This window comes from Crinia signifera, chromosome 6 (assembly GCF_055691185.1).
Source record: "Crinia signifera chromosome 6, ASM5569118v1, whole genome shotgun sequence".
NCBI classification, from domain to species: Eukaryota; Metazoa; Chordata; class Amphibia; order Anura; family Myobatrachidae; genus Crinia; species Crinia signifera.
The window spans coordinates 25,508,697-25,533,662 of NC_139222.1; the positions used below are offsets into that span (position 1 = coordinate 25,508,697).

General features: G+C 47.7%; 2 protein-coding genes across 5 annotated transcripts in view; one reads left to right on the plus strand and one right to left on the minus strand.

Annotated features, from left to right (window-relative positions):
* The window catches only part of LOC146009552 (uncharacterized), a 485,071-nt gene that overhangs the window by 277,800 nt on the left and 182,305 nt on the right, over positions 1–24,966 (plus strand). The window lies entirely within an intron of this gene.
* LOC146010134 (uncharacterized) overlaps positions 1–24,966 on the minus strand; it is a 53,645-nt gene that overhangs the window by 12,652 nt on the left and 16,027 nt on the right. For 2 of the 4 annotated variants that reach the window (XM_083151073.1, XM_083151071.1), the window contains exons 1-3: positions 22,124–22,250; positions 8,844–8,994; positions 514–705 (exon numbers count right to left, since the gene is read on the minus strand). The exons of 1 other annotated variant lie outside the window; for it this stretch is intronic. In XM_083151073.1, coding sequence (XP_083007199.1) covers positions 514–705; positions 8,844–8,948 — 297 coding nt within the window. In that variant the 5' untranslated portion in view covers positions 8,949–8,994; positions 22,124–22,250. Of the gene's footprint in view, positions 1–513; positions 706–8,843; positions 8,995–22,123; positions 22,251–24,966 lie in introns of those variants that run through there. One more of the 4 variants, XM_083151072.1, reaches the window with a different exon arrangement.

Below are 24,966 nucleotides of genomic sequence, written 5' to 3' on the forward strand. Positions count from 1 at the left end.
GTCCCATTCCCAGCAGTCACCTCTCCGGTCACATCCCCCGGTGTTACTGTATAATGTCCCATTCCCAGCAGTCACCTCTCCGGTCACATCCCCCGGTGTTACTGTATAATGTCCCATTCCCAGCAGTCACCTCTCCGGTCACATCCCGCGGTGTTACTGTATAATGTCCCATTCCCAGCAGTCTCCTCTCCTGTCACATCCCCAGTGTTACTGTATAATGCCCCATTCCCAGCAGTCACCTCTCCTGTCAACTTCCCCGGTGTTCCTGTATAATGTCCCATTCCCAGCAGTCACCTCTCCTGTCACATCCCCCGGTGTTACTGTAGAATGTCCCATTCCCAGCAGTCACCTCTCCAGTCACATCCCCCGGTGTTACTGTATAATGCCGCATTCCCAGCAGTCATCTCTCCGTTCACATCCCCCGGTGTTACTGTATTGTCCCATTCCCAGCAGTCACCTCATCCGGTCACATCCCCCGGTGTTACTGTATAATGCCCCATTCCCAGCAGTCACCTCTCCAGTCAGCAGCTGGTTGATCTTGTTGGTGATTTCCAGGATCTTCTGCTCCTCGTCTCTCCCATGTATCAGTGAGTGAGGTGGGGGCACTGTGATGGGGCTCTGGGTCCTTTTCTGTCCTCCGGACACACAAGGACGACTACTGGGTGTCTCATGCTCACCGGATGTCTTCTTCACTACTGTGTAACCCTGTGTGTTGGAAAAAAATAGATTTATGTCTTACCTGTTAAATGTCTTTCTTCGAGGACGTCAGGGGCCACAGACTTAACACTGAGTAGTAGAGTGGGAGTTACAGACCACCAGCACCCAAGAGATTAAACTTCTTCTGTCTCCCAGGCAGACCAGGCTCCTCCCCTTCTCTACCCCGCCTCCAGGCCAGGCAGCTCAGATTTTAACAAGCCAAGACAGGAGACCAAAGAGAAGGAAGAGAAATGCCACACAGAACATATAATAGTTCACTCAACGGAGGAACTATTAACTTTAAACAGAATTAAAGCAGGCGAGGCAGGGAGGGATCCCTGTGGCCCCTGACATCCTCGAAAGAGATTTAACAGGTAAGACATATATCTCATTTTATTCTTTGGGACATGTCAGGAGCCACAGGCTTAATCCTGGGATGTCCTAAAGCAGCCACCTAAGGGTGAGGATACGCCTGTGCCGCACCAAGTACACTGTGACCAAATGCAGAGTCCTGGGAGGCAAACGTATCAAATGCGTAAAAGCGCAAAAAAGTGTTGGCAGACAACCAATTCACCCCCATGCAAATTTGCACCACCCCAAACAGACCAAGACGCACCCACAGACCTAGTGGAATGTGCCCTGACCCCCTAAGGAACCCCCGAGGGAGGCATTCAAGTATGCTTGTTAGATGACAGAGCAAAAACAGTGAGCAATCATTTGCTTAGTTGCAGGCCGACCTCTTTCTTTCTTTTCTTTTGAATCCCATAGAGCACAAAGAGTCTGATTTGCAAAAAGGCTTAGTTTAGTGCACATAGATGCGCAATGCACGGACCACATCCAAGGTAGACTGTTCAGGAGAAGCATCCGGCCCTCGAAAGGCAGGGACCACAATCTCCTGGTTGAGGTGAGTTCTGGACACTACCTTAGGGAGGTGAGAAGGAACAGATCAAAAAAACGCCCGATCAGAATGGAAGACCAAAAACAGGGACCCACAGGTCAGACACCCTCCTGGCGGAAGGAATTGCCTGGAAAACGGTCTTCCAGGTGAGCCAATAAAGGTCCACTGACCATAAAGGCCTCAAACGGTGGGGTCTGAAGAGCAGCGAGTACGAGGGAAAGGTCTTACTGGGTTACTGGGGAAAAAAAGGGAGGTTGGACATGTAGGACACCCTGCATCAATGTGCGGACATCTGTCAACAACGCCATCTTCCTACGGAACAAGATGGACAAACCTGAAACCTGTACCTTCAAAGAAGATAAGCGCAATCCAACCTCCAGGCCCTTCTGTAAGAAGGACAAAATCCTGGCCAAGCGGAAAGTCCTGGGATTGAAGTGGGGAGCACGACACCAGGAAAAGTAAGCTCACCAGATGTGATGGTAAGCAGCGGCTGAAGGAGGTTTGCAGGCCCTGAGCATAGTAGAGATTACCCTTGAGTTAAAGGCTCTGGCTCTTAACAGGGAGGTCTCAACAGCCACCCTGTCAAAGCCAGATGCTTTTAGTCTGGATGTAGACACGGTTCCTGAGAGAGTAGGTCTGGACATAGAGGTAGACTGATCGGAGGGGCCACTGACAGGGCCTGTAGATTTGAGAACCAAATCCTTCTGGGCCAACTGGGAGCCACCAGGATCACCGTGCCTCCCTCCACTTTCAACTTGCCGATCAGGAGGAGCAAAATGAGAGGGAAGGCGGTGACTTTGTGCTTGTGGCACGATGCCATCAAGTCCATCTCCGGTCTGCCCCAGCGTTGTACCAGCATCTGGAACACCGAATGAAGGGCCCATTTGCCAGCATCCAGAGTGTGATGGCTTAGGAAGTCCGCTTCCCAGTTGAGGACAGGGATAGAGATTGCCGAGAGAGCAGGGATCTTTTTCTCTGCACATTGAAAAATGCGGGATGTCTTCGCGATGGCATCCCAACTGCGAGTGCCACCCTGGTGGTTGATATAAGCCACCGTTGTCGCATTGTCCGACTGGACCTGAACAACGCGACCCCAGAGCCAGGGTTCCATCAAGCAAAAGGCCCGGAAGACTGCCCTCAGTTCAGGGACATTGATAGACAGTTTGGCTTCATGAGCGTTCCCTGGTACGATTTCTGTCAGGTTACTGCCCTCCACCTGTGGAGACTGGCATCTGTGGTGAGGAGAGTCCACTGGTGGATCCAAAATGGTCTCCCCGCTGTGAGGTTCTGGCCTAGAAGCCACCAAGAAAGTGAGAGACCCACAGTCGGTGACAGGGCTGTCAGCTGAGACGGGATGTTGGCGTAGGATCCCAACCACTTGGTGAGGATCTCCCGTTGACATATTCCACCATGTAGAAGGTAGATACCATCAAACCTAGGACCCTCATGCAGGCATGAATGGACACCCATCTGAGGGAGAGGAGGCATCGGATGCAGGACTGCAATGTCTGGTGACGAACCTCTGGCAGGTAGATCCTTTGATGGACCGTATCCAATTGGGCACCCAGATGGATCATAATGCAGAAATCATGGACAAATTGGACCAATTGATGATCCAGTCGTGGCATTCTAGGACCACCACCACTATGGTCAGATGGTCCTTGAGAATTTCTGCAGATTGTGCCAGAATCAACAGGTTGTCTAGATACAGAAGTATCCAGACTCCCTGGTTGCGAAGTGTGCTGCCCATCGCTGCCATGACACCCGGGGGCGGTAGACAATCAGAAAGGCAGAGCCTGAAACTAAAAGTAATGGTCCTCCGCTGATTTTCCGACCTGATGGGGATGAGCAGATACGCATCCTGAATGTCCAGGGATGCCATGTAGTCTCCTGGTTGTAAAGCCAAGCCCATGGACTGCAATGTCTCCATTTGGAACTTCTGGGCTCGAACAAACTTGTTGAGTCCTTTTCAGTTGAGAAAGGGACAATATGACCCATTGGGTTTCTGGACTAGAAAGAGGCTGGCGAAGAATCCCGAGCCCTGTTTAGATGAAGGGACCGGTGCTATGACTCCGGATTGAAGGAGCTTCTGGATGAATTGCTCCAGAGCCCTGAACTTTTTCAAGTCCTTTGGAGAACTTGTGGAAAAGAACAAGGACGCCGGAAGGTTCAGGAGTAGCCCCGGCAAATCACATTGCGAACACATGCGTCTGTTGTGGTTTCCAGCCAGATGTCTGAGAGAGGGGGTAAAGGGAGGCAAAACGTATAGGCACCTCCCAGGCCTCCTCGAGGATTTTTTTCCAAGTCCTCTAACAGCTACAGTCCATTTAGGATGTATGAAATTAGGGCCAGAGGATTTAGGCGGTTCAGCAGGGTCCTCTAAATTGAGGACCTCTTTTACTGCTGAGACTGAAGCTGCCACATCGACATGTGATGGGGCGTCCTCCTCATCACTGTCAGTGGCTGATAGGGAATCCAGCCAGGGATGAGGATGGCCTTACAGGCTGCTGGGGCAGTGCAGATGAGAGCCTTTCTACTACCTGCGCCATCACCTGAGTAAGTGATGTGGCCCAAGCAGGCTCCTGAAAGGAGGCTGAAGTTGCGGGCGGCGCCTGCGCATCTTAGCAGCTTCTACATAAGCCGTCCTCTCTCTGGCAGTGAAGGAGTGGATCTCCGGGTGGCTGAGGAGTCTCTCCGTGTCCCTGACTGTATGAACTGAGGGTGGGAAAAGGATCAGTGGCAAAAAGTGCTGTGGGTTATGCCGCCTACTGTCCCCGGGGGAGTGGCTGTGTGAGGAGAGCCCACCCCCCTGCTAACAAATGGCCCCCAGGGAAGTGTTTCACGCAACGCCGGTAAAATGGTGGGAATCTGGTGCGCATCAGGTGGCCCTGCTACCGCGCTGCTGCCCACACACTTTTCCCCTGTCGGTCCAGCAGGAGTGGGTGGCACCAGCCGCCCCCCGTGTTAGCACAGCAAAGTGGTCCCCAACGCCAGGCTGCAGCCGCTATAGCTCCTCACATGAGCGTGTTCCTAGCGGGGGGAACGTTACCTGTATCATGTTGTCCCAGGGCCCAGCTGCGGCTGTGGTCTCCCGAGTGCCCAGGGATGGTGACGGTCACTCACTGATGTGTGGCTATGCAGCCACTGGGCCCGGGTGATGGAGCAGCAGCGCTGGTGTCTAATGGACCCGCTGCTCCGCTGCTCTGTCACTGACCACAGTTAGTGTAAAAATAAGATAAAAAAATGAAAAATGAAGAAGTCAGGCTGCTTATTGCACCAAAAAGCCTGAGCTGCCTGGCCTGGAGGCGGGGTAGGGGAGGGGAGGTGCCTGGCTGGCAGAGGAAGTTTAACCTCTTGGGTGCTGGTGGTCTCTCATTCCCACTCCACTACCCAGCGCTAAGCCGGTGTCCCCTGATGTGTCCCGAAGAATAAATATACTATCACTGCATACACTCCTAGTTATGACCCTCTATTATTACTATAAGTGAGGTCACTGGGACACTCTCAAGATCCACCAGTCAGGTCACTGCAGTATATATATATATATATATATATATATATCTATCAGTGTTATCACTGACACTCCCAGATCCCCTCACCTCCCCAGCCACGTCCCTGTATTATTACTATAGATACAAGTGATGTCACAGTGACGCTCCCAGATCCCCTCACCTCCCCAGCCACGTCCCTGTATTATTACTATAGATACAAGTGATGTCACAGTGACGCTCCCAGATCTCCTCACCTCCCCAGTCACGTCCCTGTATTATTAGTATAGATATAAGTGATGTCACAGTGACGCTCCCAGATCCCCTCACCTCCCCAGTAATGTCCCTGTATTATTACTATAGATATAAGTGATGTCACAGTGACACTCCCAGATCCCCTCACCTCCCCAGCCACGTCCCTGTATTATTACTATAGATACAAGTGATGTCACAGTGACTCCCAGATCCCCTCACCTCCCCAGTCACGTCCCTGTATTATTACTATAGATATAAGTGATGCCACAGTGACGCTCCCAGATCCCCTCACCTCCCCAGTCACGTCCCTGTATTATTACTATAGATATAAGTGATGTCACGGTCACACTCCCAGATCCCCTCAGCTCCCCAGTCACGACCCTGTATTATTACTATAGATATAAGTGATGTCACAGTGACGCTCCCAGATCCCCTCACCTCCCCAGTCATGTCCCTGTATTATTACTATAGATATAAGTGATGTCACAGTGACAATCCCAGATCCCCTCACCTCCCCAGTCACGTCCCTGTATTATTACTATAGATATAAGTGATGTCACAGTGACGCTTCCAGATCCCATCACCTCCTCAGTCACGTCCCTGTATTATTACTATAGATATAAGTGATGTCACAGTGACACTCCCAGATCCCCTCACCTCCCCAGTCACGTCCCTGTATTATTACTATAGATATAAGTGATGTCACGGTCACACTCCCAGATCCCCTCACCTCCCCAGTCACGTCCCTGTATTATTACTATAGATATAAGTGATGTCACGGTCACACTCCCAGATCCCCTCACCTCCCCAGTCACGTCCCTGTATTATTACTATAGATATAAGTGATATCACTGTGACACTCCCAGATCCCCTCACCTCCCCAGTCACATCCCTGTATTATTACTATAGATATAAGTGATGTCACAGTGACGCGCCCAGATCCCCTCACCTCCCCAGTCACGTCCCTGTATTATTACTATAGATATAAGTGATGTCACAGAGACACTCCCAGATCCCCTCACCTCCCCAGTCACGTCCCTGTATTATTACTATAGATATAAGTGAAATCACTGTGACACTCCCAGATCCCCTCACCTCCCCAGTCACATCCCTGTATTATTACTATAGATATAAGTGATGTCACAGTGACGCTCCCAGAGATCCCCTCACCTCCCCAGTCATGTCCCTGTATTATTACTATAGATATAAGTGATGTCACAGAGACACTCCCAGATCCCCTCACCTCTCCAGTCACGTCCCTGTATTATTACTATAGATACAGGTGATGTCACAGTGACACTCCCAGATCCCCTCACCTCCCCAGTCACGTCCCTGTATTATTACTATAGATATAAGTGATATCACAGTGACGCTCCCAGATCCCCTCACCTCCCCAGCCACGTCCCTGTATTATTACTATAGATATAAGTGATATCACAGTGACGCTCCCAGATCCCCTCACCTCCCCAGCCACGTCCCTGTATTATTACTATAGATATAAGTGATGTCACGGTCACACTCCCAGATCCCCTCACCTCCCCAGTCATGTCCCTGTATTATTACTATAGATATAAGTGATGTCACAGTGACTCTACCAGATCCCCTCACCTCCCCAGTCATGTCCCTGTATTATTACTATAGATATAAGTGATGTCACGGTCACACTCCCAGATCCCCTCACCTCCCCAGTCACGTCCCTGTATTATTACTATAGATATAAGTGATGTCACAGTGACACTCCCAGATCCCCTCACCTCCCCAGTCACCTCCCTGTATTATTACTATACATATAGGTGATGCCACAGTGACACTCCCAGATCCCCTCACCTCCGCAGCCACATCCCTGTATTATTACTATAGATATATGTGATGTCACTTTGACACTCCCAGATCCCCTCACCTCCCCAGCCACGTCCCTGTATTATTACTATAGATATAAGTGATGTCACGGTCACACTCCCAGATCCCCTCACCTCCCCAGTCATGTCCCTGTATTATTACTATAGATATAAGTGATATCACTGTGACACTCCCAGATCCCCTCACCTCCCCAGTCACATCCCTGTATTATTACTATAGATATAAGTGATGTCACAGTGACGCTCCCAGAGATCCCCTCACCTCCCCAGTCATGTCCCTGTATTATTACTATAGATATAAGTGATGTCACAGAGACACTCCCAGATCCCCTCACCTCTCCAGTCACGTCCCTGTATTATTACTATAGATACAGGTGATGTCACAGTGACACTCCCAGATCCCCTCACCTCCCCAGTCACGTCCCTGTATTATTACTATAGATATAAGTGATATCACAGTGACGCTCCCAGATCCCCTCACCTCCCCAGCCACGTCCCTGTATTATTACTATAGATATAAGTGATGTCACGGTCACACTCCCAGATCCCCTCACCTCCCCAGTCATGTCCCTGTATTATTACTATAGATATAAGTGATGTCACAGTGACTCTACCAGATCCCCTCACCTCCCCAGTCATGTCCCTGTATTATTACTATAGATATAAGTGATGTCACGGTCACACTCCCAGATCCCCTCACCTCCCCAGTCATGTCCCTGTATTATTACTATAGATATAAGTGATGTCACAGTGACGCTCCCAGATCCCCTCACCTCCCCAGTCACGTCCCTGTATTAATACTATAGATATAAGTGATATCACTGTGACACTCCCAGATCCCCTCACCTCCCCAGTCACCTCCCTGTATTATTACTATACATATAGGTGATGCCACAGTGACACTCCCAGATCCCCTCACCTCCGCAGCCACATCCCTGTATTATTACTATAGATATAAGTGACGTCACGGTGACGCTCCCGGGTCCCCTCACCTCCGCAGCCACATCCCTGTATTATTACTATAGATATAAGTGACGTCACAGTGACGCTCCCAGATCCCCTCCCCTCCCCAGTCATGTCCCGGTATTATTACTATAGATATATGTGATGTCACAGTGACACTCCCAGATCCCCTCACCTCCCCAGTCAAGTCCCTGTATTATTACTATAGATATGTGATGTCACAGTGACACTCCCAGATCTCCTCACCTCCCCAGTCACGTCCCTGTATTATTACTATAGATATAAGTGATGTTACAGTGACGCTCCCAGATCCCCTCACCTCCCCAGTCACGTCCCTGTATTATTACTATAGATATAAGTGATGTCACAGTGACACTCCCAGATCCCCTCCCCTCCCCAGTCATGTCCCTGTATTATTACTATAGATATAAGTGATGTCACAGTGACACTCCCAGATCCCCTCACCTCCCCAGTCACGTCCCTGTATTATTACTATAGATATAAGTGATGTTACAGTGACACTCCCAGATCCCCTCACCTCCCCAGTCATGTCCCTGTATTATTACTATAGATATAAGTGATGTCACAGTGACACTCCCAGATCCCCTCCCCTCCCCAGTCACGTCCCGGTATTATTACTATAGATATATGTGATGTCACAGTGACACTCCCAGATCCCCTCACCTCCCCAGTCAGCAGGTAGATGATCTCCAGGGTAAGACTTAGGATCCTCTCAGTCATGTGACTCTGGACCTTGTCCATCCTCGGGGAATCAGTGATGCGTCTCATCCTCACGTGATATTTGTTAAATCCTGTTTCCTCCCCTTTTCTTTGTCTAGGAGTAAATATAATAATTGCATGAAACATCACACAGTACACATGTAACATAACTTGCTCATTATCTGTGGCTATAATTGCTTGTGCGAATAAGTGTTCTCTGGGTCTGTTACATGGGCAACGTCTCCATAAACACAGTGGTTTAAGTCATCTGATAAAGGAACTCTGCATAACAAGTGTATGTTTTTTCCTTTATTGTTCCTCTCCCCGATGTCTCATCAAGATCATACATACCTCAGTATCTTTCTAGGTCACTAACATTTACAATAGTGTTGTGTTTATTCTCACACCCTGCACCTTGTAAAGTCCTTGCAGTTCCTCCTTCCTCCCTGGGGTGGAGCTGTCTGCTGTGGCACATTCCGGTTTATATCACAATGCTAATATACAAGCCAGTCTGTGTTAGACATTAGCCAGGGCAGATGTCGCATCACTATACTCAAACAATCCACATGAGGAATACATTAACAGCAGTCAACCGGCTTCTGACTCAGATTAACAACAAGAAAGACATACTTCAATGGTAACTATTATATCCAGACTATGGGGACTGTAATGGGCACTAAGTTTGCCCCAAGCTATGCCAGTTTGTTCATGGCCCACTGGGAGAACAATGCAATTTGGCAACGCTTTATCAGTGACATTCTTTTTTGCTGGGAACTGTGTCCATGTCAACTGTGTTGACATTCAGGTAAAAAAACTGTGAAAAACCCCATGTCGACCTTTTGACGATCGACCTAGACATTGTCGAACTAATGACCTGTTGAACTAACGACCTGTCGAACTAATGACCTTTTGACCTACAACCATGTTTTCCCATGTCGACCTAGACCCATGTTGACCTTTTCTTATGTCGACCTAATGACTGTCGACCATCATGCTGTAGACCAATTGATCCCAACCCAAGCTCCACTGGGGCAGAAACTGATGTGAATGGTGAACTATAAATGACTGTTAATTTAGGTCTTTTACCCCCCCCCCCCACCCCACACACATTCTTTCCTGCTTCATGGAACAGGCCAAATAAAAGTGCAACTGTGCCCCAACACCACACAACTGGGGGGGAGGGGTCTATGTAATACGCCATGGGGAGGGATAAAGTAGCAGCCAACAAATTCCTGTCGTGTTAGAGATTGTATGAAAAATGACAGTTGGGAGCTGATTGGTTGATATTGTATCTCTCTCTATAGCTTAGTACATAGACCCATTAGCCTGACTGCCAAGTAAGAGCAGTTTTCTCATTATATCAATATCTGACAGGATCCGATACGATTTCCCGGCGGTCGGGATCCCGGCGGTCGGAATCCCGACACTGGAATCCCGACCGCCGAAATCCCGACAAGGGGGGGACATGGATCGCCCCCCCTTGCGGGCTCGCTGCGCTCGCCACGCAGTGGGCCCGGTGCCTCGCTACGCTCGGCACGCTATTTTATTCTCCCTCTATGGGTGTCGTGGACACCCACGGAGGGAGAAAGTTTCGGGATTTCGGCGGTCGGGATTCCAGTGTCGGGATTCCGACCGCCGGGATCCCGACCGCCGGGAAATCAACTGCATCCCATCTGACAGACTGAAGTAAGCGCAATGATTCTTCTACGCACAGACACAGTGCAGTAATATGGCAGAGACTCCTCCCACCAGCAGCGTTACTATGCCAGGTGCCTGGCATCGCCACCGCTAAACCGCGTCTTCCCTTTAGCCCAAGGTGCTGCTTAGTCATTCAGAAAAAAAAAGGAAAGAGACTTGGTGCACTTGGGATTATGTTTTTCGGCTCCAATGAAAAATGAATTAAAAATGTACTTTTATTATAATTCCCATAAAATTCACATTAAGCAGGGTAAGATCCTTAATTCATTACTAATAATGACTAAAAATATATATAGTTAAAAAAAAAGATGTGCAAGAAGTGTTGAAAGGCAGTGATAAAAAAAAAAAAAAAAACAGTTTATATGGTATAAAGGGCCCTACATACGCAGAGATGTGTGCCAGAGATACATAACGGGAGATTCAGCACAAGAGATTTCACTAATTGGCTCATTTCAGACAATGAGCCACATACAGAGAGATTTGTGTCAGAGATTCAAATTGGGAGATTCAGCACGGGAGATCTCAAATCTGTCACGACTGCACATTGTGCAGCTGGCTACTCTGGATGTGCCTGCCCAGACTGCGCTATATATATATATATATATATATATATATATATATATATATATATATATATATATATATATATATATACATACACACAGTATATATATATATACATACACATACATAGTGTATATATATATATATATATATATATATACACATATATATACATATATATATATATATATATATATACATATATATATATATATACATATATATACATATATATATATATATACATATATATACATATACATATATATATATATATATATATATATACACACACAGTATATATATATATATGCATACACAGTTTAATAGTTTTAGTCCCCCATATAAAAAGTTTAATCGTTGGTGGTATAGTGTGGCATCCCCCTCTCCCCTCAACCGTTGGTGGCACAGTGTAAAAAAAAAAAAAAAGAATATACTTACCAACTCCGTTGTCTTCCAGCGTCGCGTCCTCTCACTGCAGCTTCCATCTGACTGCAGAGGGCGGGCGCGGCACCCGGCAGGTCCAGGAAGCGTCTCTGCTGGGCTCCGGCGGCGAGGCTTCCAGGCGGCGGGGCTTCCAGGCGGCGGCAGCGGGGCTTCCAGGCGGCGGCGGCGGGGCTTCCAGGCGGCGGCGGCGGGGCTTCCAGGTCGGTGGCAGCGGGGCTTGACAGTCACAGTCACCGGCATGACAGTCGCTCAGATGGCCCTGCTCATCCCCGCGCCACACATGCGGGAGATGAGCAGGAGCTTCTGAGCGACTGTTATGAATTGACTGACCGGGCCATTCTGAATCTTGTGCAGATTCAGAACGGCGGGGGCGCGCATGTAAATCGCTGTGTGGGCTATATACACAGCGATTTACATGCATTTTCAGGCATTTTCTGAGCGATTTAGTAAAATCGCTCAGAAAGTGCCTGAAAATTGTGCTGTGTGTGGGGGCCATAACAATGGCGTCTTATGCTTGTTTGTAATTCTATCCTCTGAGCTAATAATGCCTCAGATAAATGATTATTTATACCACTTTTACACTGCATAAACGTTTTAAAAAACAATGGGGCAGATGTATTAAGCCTTAACAAGAGATAAATGCAAGTGTGATAAGGAGAGATAAACGTCCAGCCAATCAGCTACTTACTGACTTTTTTCAAACACAGGCTGTAACATGTCAGTTATTAGGTGATTGGCTGGACGTTTATCTCTCCTTATCACCCTTGGATTTATCTCTTGTTAAAGCTTAATACATCTGCCTCTGTATTTTAAAATGGTATTTAAAACCGGTCTGAGCTTTAACATTGCAGTAGATTACCGTTTAAAAAAAAAAACATTTAAATACCATTCACATCAGTCAATCCGTTTTTATCCCCTGAAAACCTATCACAGGTCTGTAATCTGTTGTTTTTACTAAATACCGTTTCAGAGCCATTCTCGCGGCATAAAAAACGGCTCTGAAACGTGTAGGACTCTGCTTTTTAACCCCTTCCTGACACAGCATGTTTTTGCCTTCCTGACAGAGCCCTTTTTTTCAAATCTGACATGTATCACTTAAGTGGGGATAACTTTTTTTTGCTTTTACTTATCCCAGTGATTTTGAGATTGTTTTCTCGTGACACATTGTACTTCAAATTAGTGGTAAATTTGGGTCGATACAGTCTGTGTTTTTTTGTGAAAAATACCAAAATGTCGTAAAAAAATGGAAAATTTAGCAATTTGCAAAATGTTAAATTTTCTGCTTGTGAGACAAATAATCATACCACTCAAAATAGTTAATAACTAACATAGACCATATGTCTACTTTATGTTTCCATCATTATTTCAACTTCCTTTTAATTTTTTTGGACACTAGGAGGCTTACAATATGAATAGCAAATTCTCAAATTTTCAAGAAAATTTCAAACACTGATTTTTTTAGGGACCAGTTCAGTTCTGATGTGACTTTGAGGGACTTGTATGTGAGACACCCCCATAAATGATGCCATTTCAAAAACTGCACCCCTCACAGTATTCAAAACAGCATTTTGGAAGTTTGTTAACCCTTTAGGTGTTTCACAGGAATTAAAACAAAGTGTAGGTGAAATTTCAAAATTTCATTTTTTTTGCAGATTTGCAATTTTAATACATTTTTCTAAGGAACACCGTAGATTTTACTAGAGAAATGTGACTAAAAATTGATTCCCCCAATTCTTTTGTTTTCATAAATATCCTATATGTGGCCCTAGTGTGCACGTTGACCAAACTACAGGCTTCATAATAGAAGGAGCACCTACATGATTTTAGAGCCTCCTTTTTATGAGATTATTTTTTAGGCACCATGTAGGTTTCTAGGCACCATAAGATGCTAAAATTTAGGAACCCCCCCACAAGTGACCCCATTTTGCAAACTACACCCCTCAGGGAATTCATCTAGGGGTATAGTGTACATTTCAAACCCCCAGGGGTTTCACCAATTGTGGTACAACTGGGCAGTGAAAATGAAAAATTAAATTTTTTACACAAAAATGCAGTTCTGGCTCAAAATTTTTCATTTTCACAAGGAATGAAGGAGACAAAGCACCCCAAAATCTGTGCCCCAATTTCTCCCGAGTACGGCAATGCCTCACATGTGACCAAAAAATACCATTTGGGTGCATGGCAGGACTCAGAAGGGAAGGAGTGATTTTGGGATTTTGCAGCTCAGATTCTGGTGGAATGTTGGTGGGTGCTATGTCGCATTAGCAAGACCCCCCAAGCACCAATACAGTGGAACCCCCCCACAAGTGACCCCATTTTGCAAACTACACCCCTCAGGGAATTCATCTAGGGGTATAGTGTACATTTCATACCCCCAGGGGTTTCACCAATTTTGATACAACTGGGCTGTGCAAATGAAAAATTACATTTTTTACACAAAAATGCAGTTCTGGCTCAAAATTTTTCATTTTCACAAGGAATGAAGGAGACAAAGCACCCCAAAATCTGTGCCCCAATTTCTCCCGAGTACGGCAATGCCTCACATGTGACCAAAAAATACCATTTGGGTGCATGGCAGGACTCAGAAGGGAAGGAGTGATTTTTGGATTTTGCAGCACAAATTCTGGTGGAATGTTGGTGGGTGCTATGTCGCATTAGCAAGACCCCCAAAGCACCAATACAGTGGAACCCCCGCACAAGTGACCCCATTTTGCAAACTACACCCCTCAGGGAATTCATCTAGGGGTATAGTGTACATTTCAAACCCCCAGGGGTTTCACCAATTTTGATACAACTGGGCAGTGAAAATGAAAAATTACATTTTTTTACACAAAAATGCAGTTCTGGCTCAACATTTTTCATTTTCAGAAGGTATGAAGGAGACAAAGCACCCCAAAATCTGTGCCCCAATTTCTCCCGAGTACGGCAATGCCTCACATGTGACCAAAAAATACCATTTGGGTGCATGGCAGGACTCAGAAGGGAAGGAGTGATTTTTGGATTTTGCAGCACAAATTCTGGTGGAATGTTGGTGGGTGCTATGTCGCATTAGCAAGACCCCCAAAGCACCAATACAGTGGAACCCCCCCACAAGTGACCCCATTTTGCAAACTACACCCCTCAGGGAATTCATCTAGGGGTATAGTGTACATTTCAAACCCCCAGGGGTTTCACCAATTTTGATACAACTGGGCAGTGAAAATGAAAAATTACATTTTTTTACACAAAAATGCAGTTCTGGCTCAACATTTTTCATTTTCAGAAGGTATGAAGGAGAAAAAGCACCCCAAAATCTGTGCCCCAATTTCTCCCGAGTACAGCAATGCCTCATGTGTGACCAAAAAGTGGCAGGACTCAGAAGGGAAGGAGTGATATTTGGATTTTGCAGCACAAATTCTGGTGGAATGTTGGTGGGTGCTATGTCGCATTAGCAAGACCCCCAAAGCACCAATACAGTGGAACCCCCCCACAAGTGACCCCATTTTGCAAACTACACCCCTCAGGGAATTCATCTAGGGGTATAGTGTACATTTCAAACCCCCAGGGGTTTCACCAATTTTGATACAACTGGGCAGTGAAAATGAAAAATTACATTTTTTTACACAAAAATTCAGTTCTGGCTCAAAATTTTTCATTTTCAGAAGGTATGAAGGAGAAAAAGCACCCCAAAATCTGTGCCCCAATTTCTCCCGAGTACGGCAATGCCTCACATGTGACCAAAAAATACCAGTTGGGTGCATGGCAGGACTCAGAAGGGAAGGAGTGATTTTTGGATTTTGCGGCTCAGATTCTGGTGGAATGAATGGTGGGTGCTATGTGGCATTAGCAAGACCCCCGAAGCACGGTGAAATTATGAACCTAATAATCCATAGATGTGTGGTATATTTTAAAACACTCCTTTATACATAGGCCGATTTTGTCGGGGCAAGTGTCACACTGGAAAATAGTTTGCTTTCTTATTCCCTTTTTATAGCAAACTTTGCACCTTTTTTGTGTCCTGCCCTTTTTTCCAGTGGAGGGGATTTCATCAGGAAAATGCTGCCCTGGTACAATACGGGGGCCAGTACTAGAAGTACTGGGGCCCTCTGCCTGCTGGTTCCCAAATATTAGGCCCTTTATGCAGGGCCGGTGCAAGGCACCGGAGCGCCCCAGGCGAGTCGGGGTGGGGGCGCCCCAGTGCCCGGGGGTGGTACCTGTATTATAAAACTGGCGGCGTCGGTGTCCCTGAAGTGCTGGAGCGGGCAGGGGTGTCCGTGCCGTGAGGGTAGCTGCGGCGCTGTCACTGTGTATAAAGCTGCTGTCGGCGGCGGTGGCGGGGTCCCTGCAGTGAATAGAGAATAACTAGCGCTATGTGGCGGCGCGGGAAGCGCTTCTGATTTTGAAAACACTTGCCATATGCCGATTGGCTCCCGGGACCCCGCCGCCAGCAGCAGCTTTAAACACAGTGACAGCGCCGCAGGTACCCCCGCAGCACGGACTGCAGGGACGCTGACGCCGCCAGCTATATGCACATGCTGGGGGTGAGGGGCAAACTGACGCCCTCCAGGTGCCGGCGCCCTAGGCAAATGCCTAGAGCTGCCTAATGGTGGCACCGGCCCTGCCTTTATGACTTCCTCTTGAAAGTGCATAAATGTCCCCCTCTGGCCGGTAGAACGGAATAGCACGTAAGCGTTATACAGTGCCATCTGGATGATATACACGGCCAGCTTCTTGTACCAGATTTTTGTTTTCCGCAGGGCACTGTACGGCTTCAGTACCTGATCTGAAAGATCCACTCCGCCCATGTACCTATTGTAATCCAGGATACAATTAGGTTTTGAGGTGTGGGTACTGGTACCTCGTACAGGGACGGAGGTGGTACTGTCTCCGTGAATTGTTGTCAGTATAAGGACATCCCTCTTGTCCTTATATTTGACCAACAACATATTTTCGGTGCATATTCCCCTGCTTTCACCCCTTCTCATTACTTGGGCAATGTGCGTTTTTGGGAGGCCTCTTTGGTTCTTGCGCACAGTACCGCAAGCTGCTGTACCTCTTGAACCAAGGGCCTTAAACAGGGGGATGCTAGTGTAAAAGTTATCCACATAGAGGTGATAACCTTTATCCAGGAAGGGGTGCACTAAATCCCAGACAATTTTTCCACTAACACATACGAGGGAGGGGGGGCATTCTGGCGGTTCAATTCTTGAATCCTTCCCTTCATATACCCTAAACATGTGGGTGTACCCTGAGGTGCTTTCACACAGCTTATACATTTTTATGCCATACCTTGCCCTCTTACTGGGAAGGTACTGGCGGAATTTAACCCTTCCTTTAAAATGTATAAGGGACTCGTCAATACAAATAAATTTTTCAGGGATGTACATCTCTGCAAATTTGGCACTGAAATGATCAATGACCGGCCTGACTTTGAATAGCCGGTCAAAGGTGGGATCATCTCTGGGTGGGCACTGTGCATTATCGTTGTAATGCAAAAATTTAAGGATCATCTCAAAACGAGCCCGAGTCATGGCCATACGGTAAAATGGGGTGCTGTACAGAACATCTGTACTCCAATATTGCCTAATTTCTGGCTTTTTTTACTATGCCCATATGAAACACCAGACCCCAAAACGTCATCATCTCTACTGCATCTACAGGGGTCCACCTAGCAAATGATGACGTGGGGTTTTGAGCAATAAACTGCTGGGCATATAAATTAGTTTGGTCCACCATTAAATTTATAAAATCATCAGAGAAAAATAATTTGAAAAAGTCAATTTCTCTGAGACCTGTGGAATCAAATTGGATTCCTGGCATGGCCAAAAACTCAGGAACCTGGGGCTCAAAATTGTCTGGTGGTGGGGTCCATACGAGATCAATTATTGGGGGGGGGGGTCTCAGCTGCTCTACGGGGGCGTCTTTGAGGGGGTCCCTCATCACTAGAGGAGGAAGAGGAGCTTAAGATGAATCCTTCAAATTCCCCGCTTGCCTCACTGGCTGTGTCAGAGTCAGAGGCAAGCATGGCATATGCCTCCTCCGCTGAATACATTCTTCTGGATGACTGGGATGACATTTGGGATGACATTTGGGATGCCATTTTTATTTTTGTGTTTCTGGTAGTGAAATGTTTCAACACGTGTATAGTGTAGGGGGGGTACAAACTTTATTTCAACCAGGGGGGTATGTAGTGTGTAGTGTGTATGTAGTGCAGAAAAAAAAAAATACTTTATACAGGAATTTGATCCCAATATAAAAAAAAAAAAAAAAATTGATGGGGTTAAAAAAAAAAAAAAATTGAAGGGGTTAAAAAAAAAAAAAAAAAAGGTCCTGCGCCAAAAATTGAGCACAGATGTTGGTCAGTAACGTCCGTCACTGAACAGCGCTCAAAGGCAACAGGAATTTGATCAAAAAAAAAAAATAGATCAACCCTGTGCCGAAAAAGCTGATCAGTGATGTACGTCACTGATCAGCGCACAGTGGCCACAGGACACCCACAAAATCACAGTGTGTGTAAAAAAAAAATTAAAAAAAGACCCCACAGCACCCTCAAAAAAAAAAAAAAAGGTGATCACTGATGCGACACTGATTACCAGTGAGGGGCAGCAGGTGCACAACCTTTGGTGCAACTGACAGTGCAACTGGCAGCAACTGACAGGTATATATAAAAAAACAAAAAACCTCTGCACCCCCAAAAAGTTGCTGATCACCTCAGATATAGTGATCAGCACAAAAGGCGGGGGCAGCAGACACAAAATATAGCACTCTCTATCACTCTCTGTCACTATCTCTCTCTATCTATCACTCTATGACACTGCAGCAGCAGCACTGACAGTTATATGTATAAAAAATAACCCCTGCACCCCCAAAAAGTTGCTGGGGGTGCACAAAAAGGGGGGCAGCAGACACAAAATATAGCACTCTCTATCACTCTCTGTCACTATCTCTCTCTATCTCACTGTCAGTGCAGCAGCAGCACTGACAGGTATATATATTAAAAAAAAAACCTGCGCCCCCAAAAAGTTGCTGATCAGTTAATTTATACTGATCAGCACAAAAGGGGGGGCAGCAGTCAGTTATATAAAAAATATATAGCACAATCTGTCACTATCTCTCTATCTCTCTCTATCTCTCTATCTATAACTCTATCACACTGCAGCAGCACAAAATATAGCACTCTCTGACACTATCTCTCTCTATCTCTCTATCTCTCTCTATCTAACGCTATTCCTCTGCAGCAGCACAACACAGGAAGTCACAAGTAGTAACAGGATCCAGAAAGCATCCAGCACGCTACAAGCAAGTGATCAGGTAAGTATTTTGCAAGGATCAGGTCAGTATATCACGGCAGCTAGGTACGGTGACCGCACTGCACGCAATTCCAGACCGGAATGGCGTCTGCAGTGCAGTCACCGTTAGTTTAAATCCCCCTCCATGGCTGTGATTGGTTCGTCGGTACGACGAACCAATCACGGCCTTTGGGGGCGGGCGGGGTGAGGTGGGGTGACACCAGTGTCACCCTTACACCCCGTGGTGATTGGTGCTGTACTTTACAGCACCAATCACCTCCGATCCCTGTGTCACCGGCGAACGTTATTCGCCGGTGACACAGAAAACGCTGTAATTGGCTGTTCACACTGAACAGCCAATCACAGCGATCGCCGACGGGGGGGCGGCATCGCAGCCCCCCCTGGGCATGCAGGGACATGTCTGCTGTCAGGGACAGCAGACATGTTTAAACTGTCACCGCGTCTATAGACGCGGTGACAGTTTAAAGCCATGACGTACATTTACGCCATGTGTCGGGAAGTACTTCCCGACCATGACGTAAATGTACGTCAAATGTCGGGAAGGGGTTAAACGTTTTGAAATACCGGTTATCTTTAACTGGTAAATCAACTCTGGCACTTTCCCACTGCAGCCTTAAACGTGTTGAAATGTGAAAAAAAGGCAATATACCGTCCTCCGACCTTTTCATACCCCCACTATCCATGTCGGCGTGGAGTTGATTTTATATAGTGTGGCGAGCGCAGCGAGCCACCGAGCCAAGCGAGGGGGCGCGTTTTACTTTACATGTATTACGCGTTCGCTCGCCACGATTCGGGCTCGCCCCACTATATAAAATCAACTCCACGCTGACATGGATAGTGGGGGTATGAAAAGGTCGGAGGACGCGTACAGCTGCGCTCGCCACGTTTCGGGTTGGCGTTTATAGTGGGGGTGGCGTGGGGGTGCATTTAACATTGTAAGCACCCATTAGGGTGCTTATACAATTAAAAATCTTATATGGGGGCCAATTAACATTGAAAGCAACCATTAGTGTGCTTATACAATTTAAAATCGTATCTCATCTCATTGTATGCCATATACAATGGTATACAATTTTAAATTGTATAAGATCGGGTCCCATCGCATCACATCTCATCTCATTGCATACCATATTAAGCCTTATGGTATGCAATGCGATGGGCGCCGTGATAATACACAAGTACCCAAGAAAGTATCAAATCCCTTGAGCTGTCTAGATGTTGTTACTAAGTATTCAATTAACTGTTTACCAGCTTCTCCTGTCCACAGCAGCGCAGCTCTGCACAGGCCAAGCAGCCCAGTACTGGGCGCGCAGCCCGCCCTCCCACCCTAAATGCATCACCTGCCCAGCTCCTGGTTTCACAGATAGCCCTCTCACCCACTGCCCACTCTCCTGGCTACAAGTAAATATGCGGGGAGGCCTGGGCGGGTTTTTTTTTTATTAGGGAAGCCAATCCCGGGATTGGCCCTTTTTCAATCCCGAATTCCGGGATTAAAAAAAAATGCCCCGGGATTGGCATCCCTAGTTACGACATGCTGTCAATCTCCTCAGATGCAACCCTCCAGTAACAATGGAGAAATACATTTGAACACACAACACACGGACACAATAACCTAAAGTCATTTATCTGAGGCATTATTAGCCCAGAGCAGTGGTTCCCAACCCTGGTCCTCAAGTACCCCCAACAGTGCACATTTTCCAGGTCACCCATTAGGTGCACTCATTATTCAGAGACATTTTAAAAGACCCACAGGTGGAGCTAATTATAGCACTTGTGATTCTGTGTGGAGACCTGCAAAACGTGCACTGTTGGGGGTACTTGAGGACCAGGGTTGGGAACCACTGGCCCAGAGGACAGAATTACAAACAAGCATAAGACACCATTGTTAAACTGTATAAAGTTTTTTTTCTTTCAACACTTCTTGCACATCTTATTTTTTAAATATATATATATTTGTTATCTTTATTATACCCCTTTTAAACCAAAAATCCCGGATCCGACCCAGCATTTGGAAGAAGTATCCAAGCCGGGTCGGATCCAGGATTTACTCCATTTACACTGCGGTGCCCACCCACAGTGTAGACTGAGGCGGTGCTTGGAGAGGACATCATCTCCAAGCCCCGGAACCGCGGTGATTCCCGCCGGATACACCGATTGCCGTGCTGGGGGCAGCCCAGCACCAAGGTAAGCTGCTGGGCTACCCCCAGCCCCTGTGCACCCCCCCCCCCCAACAGCTGTCGTCCGGGAGGTGAATGGATGCTGCACCCAGGCATCGATTCACCTCCTACGCTGCCGCCGCTGCTGTCTGCAGAGTTTAGCAGACAGCAGCGCCGGCTGTCCGACCCCCCCCCCCCCCCCCCAACCTGCAGTCCGCAGGTTGTACGTCCCCATTGATGTAAATGCGAGCCGGGTCATCCGACCCGGCGTACCCATTTACACCACCCTCTACCCAGGTTCTAGCCATGTTCTACCCAGGTCAGGACCTGGGTAGAAGTCGCGTGTAAAGGGACATGGCGTGTCCCATTTACACTGCCTCTGACCCGGGTATGATTCGCCGAAAACCCGGGGGTTTTGAAGCGGTGTAAAAGGGGTATTAGTAATACATTAATGATCATACCCTACTTAACGGGAATGTTATGGGCATTATAATAAAAGTACATTTTTAATGAATTTGTCATTGGAGCCCAAAAAAACAATCCAAGTGTGCACCAGTACAAGGTTCTTTCTTTTTATCTGAATGACATGTATCTAGAGACAGGCAGCACCTCCCCTAATATGTAAGGGGAAATTATAGTGACATAGAACAATATGAAACACCAATATTGTAGGTGCGATAAATAAAATATACAGAAACGTTTATGTAAGGGATTGGTGCGGACCAAACAATCCCTCATCCCCCGTCCCCTTTGTTCTAAAGATGCTGCTAAATAATGGCTGAGGGCCTCAGGGCGCAGTGACAGCACAGAGAGTGGGGGTGTGAGATGGGGGTAATGTGGGGGGAGCATGGGGCAGCATTAGCAGGACAGGGGCAGAGCTGTATGTGGGTAGGAGGGGGGCACTGGGAGGAGGTAATAAGGGGATATACAGAGCTGGGTACAGGGGGGAGGTATGAGGCACCAGCCTGGTAAATCCCTGCAGCACAGCCGGATAATGGTGACATTACAGCGCAGCACCCAGGTATCTGCTCTGTATAACCTGTAAGCGCCTCATTGCGTCTCTGTACATCTCCCGCTGCCGCTAACTCACCCGCTGCCGTCCGCTCCGTCTTTGTATGGTGTTAAATTCTATCTGCTTCCGGCGTGTGCGTTCCACCCCCCCTCTTTCCGCCTGATTTCCGGCGTATGCGTTCCATCTGTTTTTCGGTCTGTGCGGTTCACTTGACTTCCGGACTGTGCGTTCCACCCGACTTCTGTCTTCTGCTGTAGAACCTCCTGGCTGCTACACTGTCTGGGTGAAAGCTGTTATGTGTATGTATGCTGGGCACTATGGTCATGGGCAGTGTATGTTTAGCACTGTGCATATAATGGGATGTATGTCTGTGCGATGGGTACTATGGGGGTGTATGCAAGTCGGGCAGTGTATGGGTAAAGGGGTGTATGTATGCCAGGCATGATATGGCGGTGTATAGTGGGCACAATGTGGCTATGGTGGAGTGTACAGTTGGGAGTCTGCCCCTGTCACCCTGAACACAACATCTATCCCTGCAGCCTGAGGGAATAGCCAGCAGCTCAAGGAGCTGCTGGACATGCCCATACAGCGGCAAAAATGGGGGAGCCGCGAGTATAGGTCACGCCCCCTTTTGCCAAAAATTTCAGCGAGCATATGGTTGTCCCTACTCCGGCGGAATCAAAGTTGGGAGGTATGAGTTCTTCCTCTATCTCTCTAAGGCAGGCATGCCCAAAGTCAGGCCCGGAGGCCAATTGTGGCCCGTGCTGTCATTTCAAGTGGCCCGCACCCTCCAGCTGGAAGCGGGCAGAGCATCAGATTTGGGAAGCACAGCACAGGACACTAAAGGTGGGGCCCCCAGCGATCGCGCCTTTACCTTGCTGTCTGCTGCAGTGAGGAGGTGCCGGCCGCCAGTCAGATGTGTTTGGCGTCCTACCCCTGCTGCTACAATCATATATCACCCTACTCCTCAGACACAGTGACAGCAGTGTTTGGGGAGGGGGTGCAGCAAGGGGGAAGCTTGCTCCTGTAACATGCAGAGCGGAGGAGGGTAGCAGCGGGAGCCCAAGCATCTCCTGTCCTTGCCGTGACTGCTTTGCCTCTCCTTCCTCTGGCTCACACAACGGGCTGGGAAACATAAAGAGAAGGGAGGGGACAGAGTGGGGGACATACAGTGAATGGAGGCAGTGATGGCCATTCAGAGAAGGGGGAGCAGGGGCAGGCTGGGGGATATACAGTGAATGGGGACAAAGTGAGGTACATAGTGAATGGGCGTCATACAGTGAATGGGCGTCATACAGTGAAGGAGGGTCAGGCTTGGGGACATACAGTGAATGGGGGCAGAGTGGGATACATAGTGAATGGGGGTCATACAGTGAATGGGAGTCATACAGTGAAGGAGGGTCAGGCTTGGGGACATACAATGAATGGAGGCACTGATGGACATTAAGAGAAGGGGGCAGGCTGTGGGACAGAGTGAATGGGTGCAGAGTGGGGGACATACAGTGAAGGAGGGGCAGGCAGGGGGACATACAGTGCATGGGGGCAGGCTGGGGGAAATACAGTGAAAGGGGCAGGCTGGGGGACATAGAGTGAATGGGGGCAGAGTGGGGGACCATTCTTATGTGATTAATGATTCAAAGAATGTCAGGCTGAATGGTCGGCCTCCCACACATTTACACTTCACCAAATCTGGCCCTCGTCTCAAAAAGTTTGGACACCTCTGCTCTAAGGACCAGATGTATCAAGCTTCAAAAAGGAGAGTGATAAACAGCCAGCCAATCAGCTCCTACCTGCCATGTTACAGGCTGGGTTTGAAATATGACAGGTGGAAGGTGATTGGCTGATTGTTTATCACTCTCCTTTTTTTTTTTTTTTTAAACTTGTTACATCTGGCCCAACAACTCTTCATCTATCTTAACTCCAATTCCCATCTCTTCTTCCATTTAACAATTTTCCTATGGGGGGGGGGGGGGTGGGGGGGTGAGAAGAGGACGACGGAGCCTTTGTGCGGAGGCAGGTGCTTAAGCACAGATTGCTCAGCAAAGTTGCGATGCACCAGTTGAAACACATAGGCCTCCAAAGAATCAGAGTCCTTTATGCTGACCCATCAGCTCAGGTGTGTGCCAATGGTGAACTCTCAGTCCCAATTTGGATTTCAAATGGCACCTGCACCACTGGAGGGCGGTACTGAGCCGCTGAGGAGAGGTACCATAGAAAGCGGGGAGCAGGTGAGTCAGTGAGCATCCCTCTCCCCCCTGTCCCCCCCTTGCCCAGATCCCACCCGCGAATCAACGCTGCCCCCCCCCCCCCCCCCGGATGCTGGTCAGCGGGAATGAAGTGCCCGACTAACCCCCCCCCCCATGCCGCAGTATCATCCGCACCCTTTCCCGCCCCCAGAGGGGAGAGGGGGAGCGGCGGTGTGGATTGCCTGTAGCGCAGACAGGGTTTGCACCGGCCCTGCCTGTAAGGGTTGTCCGTAATCTTCTATATTAGTTCTCTGTATAGAGGCCCTGGCGAGGGCTATTCAATAAAATGTGAATATTGGGGGGATAGTGGTGGAGGATAGGGAGCTTGCACTGTGCACTGATGATCTTCTAGCTGCGGTTTCTAATCCCTTCACTTCAGTTCCAACCTCCTGAGTTCAGCCGCTTTAGGGAATTTAATCTGAATTCATCTCCCCTCATCATAGGCTACATACCAAGTACATAGGCATAGCTGTAATGGTATTCACGGCACCAATTATTACTTAGTACATAGTCACACACGTTTGTCTATTCCTAAGGAAATCAATTATTGATTATACTATTAATATGGAGATTATTACAATGATATCCATTTGCAGAATCTGGATTTAATAAATCAAAGGATCATTACAGCGGAGGCACCTGCTGCAGCCAATATTACCACTCCCCCTCCTCTGC